Source organism: Melanostigma gelatinosum (assembly GCF_949748355.1).
Source record: "Melanostigma gelatinosum genome assembly, chromosome: 1".
Taxonomy (NCBI): Eukaryota; Metazoa; Chordata; class Actinopteri; order Perciformes; family Zoarcidae; genus Melanostigma; species Melanostigma gelatinosum.
Window position 1 is genome coordinate 28,660,844 of NC_136634.1, and position 6,420 is coordinate 28,667,263.

A 6,420-nucleotide genomic window follows, 5' to 3' on the forward strand; every position below is an offset into this window, starting at 1 on the left:
ACACACACACACACTTAGCCACGTGAGGGAGGCCTGCTGTAGCACAGAAGTGAAGCTCAGGTATTGATTTGAATACCTGTGTACGTTACCATCATCTATGAGTTCATGTGGTACTTTGGTCTTTACATCCAGAGACTGACCAGTTCCAATACTAACACTTTTACTTCAACATGTCGCTGCTGGAGCTATGCAGACTGGTCGTACGTTACTGTGGGCTCTTGACTAAAGTCAACATGGTGCCTCACTGTTGCTCCTCTGGTTTGAACTAGCAATATAAAAATACAGGAACGTCTACCACCTGATGACAAACAGCTGTTATTGGTCAACATCATCCGTCCTGTAGCCCACATGTTTCTACACAGCGGACAGTGTTCCTCGCTCCTTCCAGGCTGTGCTCGGTGACTCCGGCCTGCTTCGGTCATCTGATGGATTGATTGAGGGCGGTTGTGATCGGTGTGTTGCTGTGCATGCATTGCTGGTTTGTGTCTCTGTCGGTTCCTCTCCGTAATGTTTTCAGACACTCACAAACTAAACTAAATTCCCTGTTATATGCCCGGTTGGTTATTAAATTCTCTGGACATCACATGGTCACAGTCTCTTTCGGGGTAACATCTGGACCACTTCCTCCAGGGCCTCCGTGGATGAACAAAACGGACCGGGCCTTCTTCCGTGGCCGGGACAGTCGAGAGGAGCGTCTCCAGCTGGTGTCTCTGTCCAAGAAGAGCCCCGAGCTGCTGGACGCAGGAATCACAGGCTGGTTCTTCTTCAGGGACCGGGAGAAGGATGTGGGCAAAGCACCGCTCGTTGGCTTCTTTGACTTCTTCAAGGTAAGGAAACATGAACACACCAGAGAGTTTCATTGAATACACTCTTCTCCTGTAACGTAAAGCGGCGATGTGTTGCTGAGGTTTAGCTCAGTGAAGTGGACGATCACACTCGTATATTATTTCTTTCTTTAAAGGCTCAAGGCCACGAGTAGATGCACACAATACATGAATGCACTCATTCCAGAATCACTTGATGCTTAAACTGGTTTCACTCTTTTAGTACAAGTACCAGGTGAACGTGGATGGAACGGTGGCAGCATATCGGTTCCCTTACCTGATGCTGGGGAACAGTCTGGTCCTGAAGCAGGACTCTCAGTATTATGAATACTTCTACGGCCACCTCACAGCAGGCACGCACTACGTCTCCGTCCAGAGAAACCTATCCGACCTTCTGGACAAAATCCAGTGGGCCAAAGAGAACGACGCCGAAGCACAAGAGATCGCCAGAGCCGGTCAGACGGTGGTCCGCGAGCTGCTGCAGCCCGGCAGGCTGTACTGTTACTACTACACCGTGATGCACATGTACTCTGAGCGGCAGACGGGTCAGCCTGCACGGCACGCCGACATGGAGCTGGTGCCTCAGGCCGACGACCACTCGGCTGTGTGCACGTGTGAGCGTGACATCCACGAAGAAGAACCCAACATGAAGGATGAACTATGATGGAATCGGCCTCTAGTCTCTAGTTATTGCCATCTGTTCTCTGAAACCTTGCTGACGTATACAGAGAGAACTAAATGCTCCTGATCCTCAAGAACATGTGAATCTCACAGTTTACAATAAGTACAGTTGAGATTTGTGCCTTTAGTTTGGATAGTACAGGACGTTTGAAGAGTCATTTAAAGGGCCGGTGTGTAGGTTTAGGAGATGTTTAGTGTGAAACGACCTGAGTCCTTCGTACCGACAGAGGGAACGGGCTCCTTGTTCCTACAGGAGCCCAGAGCGGCCAAACTAAAGACAGCCTTTCACGTTGGTAGGTTACCTGAGGACCACCGTAGTTCAGACTCACTTGTGGAACCCCGCTAACACAAGCCGCCTTCTGACTGCCTCCAGTAGTGTGATCGTGGTGCGAGGTCTTCATGGCGTTACCACAGGTTCACTGCAGTCCTGTGACTCCTCGGCCACGTCAAGACCAGGCTGCAGGAACCTCCTCTGAAGATGAGATGCTGCTCTTGTTTTAATACTGTGTTTTGTACCTTTTGTAGCACTGGCTGATGATTCAAGTGAGGATAAAATTATGTGCCTTTGTACCAGAAATGTGTATACAGTATCATCTTTAAATAAATTCATCTGAAATGATTTGTATTGTTCACAGTTTACTGGAAAGATCATAAACAATCAGCTCCTTTTTGAGTGTGCAATGACTCAGCAGCACACGCTGCTCCCCACAGAGGAGGCTGCTGCTCTTCTGTGTGAGAGGTGAGAGGAGGTCCACGTATGAAGAAGAGGGATTGGTTGAAATAGACCACTCACCGTAGTTGGATCCCCAGCTCCTCCAGTCCACACACTGAACCCACATTGATCCTGGTGGGCAGGTGGTTCCTTGATGGCATCAGTGTGTGATTGAAAAGATGTAGAGTGCAGCGCTGTAAGTGGTCAGTGGGCTGACCTACATAGACAGTTAATCCTGCCTCATCACGACAGGAAGCCGGGCCCACACGGCTCTGTTCATTCACCGGGTCAGGCAGCTGGTTCTGCTGTTAGCCACACAGTGCTGATGCAGCACGTCTGGCTCCAGACTTGATTCTGTTCCAGCATTTATCAAAGCAAAGACACGTTTTGTTGTCTGATTGTTGGCATTCTGACATGCTCACTATGTTAATATACGATGTGAACATGCTGATGGTAAGCAGGTAATAATGTAGCATGTTCACCATCTCAGTCTAACGTGTTAGCACGCTAACCTCTGCTAAGTGCCACAACACAAACTGCAGCTGAGGCTGATTGGGGTCGTTATCTCAGCCGGTGTTTGAAACCTTTGAAGCACACATGAGATGTTTCAGATATGTGACAGAGCAGCAGACCGGCAGGGCCACAATCTATTCTCAACTCAAAGTGTTTACTCAAAGAAAAGGTTGTGGTGCAGTGACTAATCTCTGGCATCATCTCTACACTTTTCTGCTTCGTTATTATTTTGACAAAAATATTTTTTTATCAATTCTCCACTGGTACAGATGGTTACAATCAGCACCACATCTATGTAACAGATGGTGTGAACCCAGAAAGCGTGTGGGGATGACAGATCTACTTTCATTAGTGTTTGAAGACATTATTTTCACTTTTCATTTTAATTTGAACTTTTATTTCATTTTAATTCATTCATTCCTTTTTCTTTCTGCTTGCAGATGATGAACATCACTCTGTGACATTGACCCCCCCCCCCCCCCCCACATAATTGATCATTGATAATTCTTTATACGAGTAAAAAACAATTTAACTCTCCATATCATATTTAACTGTTATTTGCCAATAAGAGAGATTAACAATATTTTCAGATTCATCCATCTTTTGTGAGACATGACATGTCCGTGCCATCCGTCTCTGTAAATAACAGGATCAGCGGATCAGTGTGCAGACTGGCCACAGAGAGCCAGTCTTCACACAGACGCTGCACCCAGCCTTCAGGTCACCGCCTGCAATATGCAATACTAATTTAAAGCAAACAAGAATCCACCTCAAGCAGAGTAGTTTCAAGTAAAAGTACCTCCACACCATTCTCCCCTTAGATCCAAACAGTAGATCGTGTTGCTCAACTGCTCAGTGAAGAAAGCCTCGCTGTGAACAGGGATCTGTGTTTAGTGTCGGGACTGACGAAATCCAACTGATCAAATGAATTCAATTCTGCCTCTGCACTCACACAATCATTTTATTGGTAACATTTATTCTTAAAATAATCCAGTTATTCTCAATTGTCCTTGTTTTGCCATCATGTTGTGTAGTTCTCAGTAAAAAGCCCACTGTCAGTATATCACAGGAAAATAAAGACAACTGATTAAAACACACATTCACACACTGCCTAGCTCTCCAGTTACCCTCTAAAGCCTGAGCACCGTGTTCTGCTCGTTTAGAAATGGTATGATGAAATGTGCTGCTCTTTTTAGAGCTTTAGAGATGTTTGGTCTTGTTTTTGAATGACGTGTTTGACTAGATTAAGATGTTAGAAAACAGGACTCCAAGTAAAAAGCAGAAATCTGAACTGAACTGACATTCTTGTGAGAAGCACCATCAACACCTGGGATAGATAGAAAATAACCAGAATCTTCTCCTACGACTTTAACAAACTCAACATCTTCGTAGGTCTGGAGATTGTTCCTACAGAGATGCACCAAGAAACTACCAATTTCTACCACATCAAGTTTTATTGGCCATTAAATATTACGAGTCCTTCTGGTTCAGCTGAATTTAATCATGAGAGTGAGAGAGTCTCCCTCTTTCTTGGTGACAATGGCCTGCATCATTCCTGAAGGTGTATAGAGATACTTCGAGCCTTTGAAGAAGTTCTCGATAAAAGCTCTGTCAATCTGATCACACTTCCCGATGGCAGCCTCAAAATTGTTGCTGAGGACGCCGTAGATATTGCCCTTGTCGCTTTTCTTCCCCAAGAACAAGAAGAGGGCGTAGCAGTCCTTGCCGATGGAGCTGCAGAAGTCCACCATCCTCTCGTACATGTTCTTGTTGCTGGACTCCTTCTGGGCAATCTGGACGGACTCGCTGCTTGCATTCGGGGGGATGCCGTCGTCCTCGGCTTCCTCCTTGTCGTGCAGGTGAAGGACCAGCACGGCGATCTGGATCTGAGGGTTCTTGGTGGGCTTCTCCAGCACAGCCCAGACCCAGTCGGCCCCCAGGAGGATGCGCTGCTCGGGCGTCATGGCCGTGCAGTTGAAGGAGTCTGTGATGTTCAGGCTGATGCTCCGAGAGATGTATGTCATCAGGAAGACCTGTTGAAAGACGAGATGTTTTAGAGACCACTGAAAAGAATTGTTGTGAAATTCTAAAGCGGTGCTGTACAAAGTTACCAACCTGAGTGAGCACCTCAGGGCTCGGGTAGAACTTGTCCTCTGGGTCTTTGAAGAGGAGGTACTCTTGAGTTCTGGATGAGGCGGCAGAGATGCAGTCGTTGAATAGAGGTATGAAATTGTTGGGTTTGGCAACGGGGGGCTTCAGTGTGGAGAAGATGCTCGGTCGAGGGGGCGTGTTCTGATCATTGGAGGGGTTCTTAAAAAACAATTGGGAGTTCTGGAAGGGGCTGGAAGAGGGTTTGCTGCTGGTCTGGCCCATGGTGGACTGATGATGGAGATCAGAGGGTGGTCTCCCTGATGCACTGGAAAGATTAGTGGTAAAAGTTGAGTCTCATATTTTGAGGTACATCTGTATTAATGCTGTCCTGCCATATAGATCCATTGCTACTGTCCGGCCCTTCATTTAACAGTGAAGACATGATTATCTGTTCAGGTTGTATGTTAAAAAATCTACCAAATTTCTGTCCACCTATGCGATGCACAAATACAGTGGGAATAACATGGTGTGATATCTATAAAAATGATAAAAGATACTCACCAGGACGGGTCTGGAGGTTTCCGTAGTTGCAAATCCAATACCTGCCCTTCGCTCCTGTCCCCTGCCCTGCTGAGATACACAGGTGTGTGTGTGTGTGTGGTGCCGTATGTGAAGCTCAGTCTTCAGTCTCCTGACGTGTACAGAACCTTCAGCAGAATAAAAAGGGTTTTCTGTCCCAGCTTTTCTGCCGACAGTGTTAGCGCGGGTGTGGTGTCTGTCACATTTTAGGTAAGTCAACAAAAGACTCATCTTACCAGTTAACTGGGGTAAGCCTGAAGGGCTTGATGGCTAAACACAATACTTCACCGTGTCTCTTCAAGAGGAAGGTTGGCTCTCTATTGTAATGTCACATTGGAGGATGAGATGCAGTTTCATTCAGATGGGGCTGCTTGATGGTTAGGAGGGGCTTCATCTGACGTATGTTGGTCTCATGACCAATAGGACGTCATCTTTGTGTGAGCTCGTCCAGCTGTAGGATCGTCCAATAGTTGTACCCTCCCACTGTGTTAATGCAGGGACTGCATGTGTTTGCATTAGTCGGAGGTTACCTTCCTAATATCATGAGCTCTTTACCTTTCTGTAAACTCATACCCCCAAAGCAACCATCCCTATCGTATCCTTCTGCTCTTCTTTGTGCACTCATACATACACTTTGTAAAGTAGGTTATCTTCCCTACATGGACAGAAACAGTGCTGTCCACCACAGAACACTGTGGGAGAACAGGGTCAAATCATCCGTAGTTTGTGCCGATACTATATATTGCCATCATTTTATATTGTTGAAGCAACACAGTTCTTTTGTGCCCAATTCGAGAGTTTACAAAATACGAGAATGATACATTGGCCAACATTTTCATTTATTTCTTAATATTTACACACAAACATAGAAATACATTTATAGAGGGATTCCTTTTAGGACCTACTTCTTCGAAACATGTTTGTCTCTTTAGCTGCTAAATGCTCCGCTGTGTTCACAGTCAGTCTCCCACTGTGTCTCTCTGCTGTTGCTGCTGAGCAGGTAGAGTACAGCGAGTCTAT

General features: G+C 46.2%; 2 protein-coding genes across 2 annotated transcripts in view; one reads left to right on the forward strand and one right to left on the reverse strand.

Moving 5' to 3' along the window:
* Positions 1–2,118, forward strand: part of poglut3 (protein O-glucosyltransferase 3) — a 6,125-nt gene extending 4,007 nt beyond the window's left edge. The window contains exons 5-6 of the mRNA XM_079275914.1: positions 631–827; positions 1,048–2,118. Of these exons, the coding sequence (XP_079132040.1) occupies positions 631–827; positions 1,048–1,488 (638 nt within the window). The 3' untranslated portion in view covers positions 1,489–2,118. The remainder of the gene's footprint in view (positions 1–630; positions 828–1,047) is intronic.
* A 2,099-nt stretch (positions 2,119–4,217) lies between these two features.
* Positions 4,218–5,501, reverse strand: rep15 (RAB15 effector protein; the record flags this gene model as incomplete). The annotated part of the gene is made up of 3 exons (XM_079273696.1): positions 5,383–5,501; positions 4,846–5,146; positions 4,218–4,763 (listed from the first exon to the last, which is right to left on the reverse strand). The coding sequence occupies exons 2-3, from the start codon at positions 5,101–5,103 to the stop codon at positions 4,218–4,220; spliced, it is 804 nt and encodes a 267-aa protein (XP_079129822.1). The 5' UTR covers positions 5,104–5,146; positions 5,383–5,501.
* Positions 5,502–6,420: the final 919 nt, after the last annotated feature.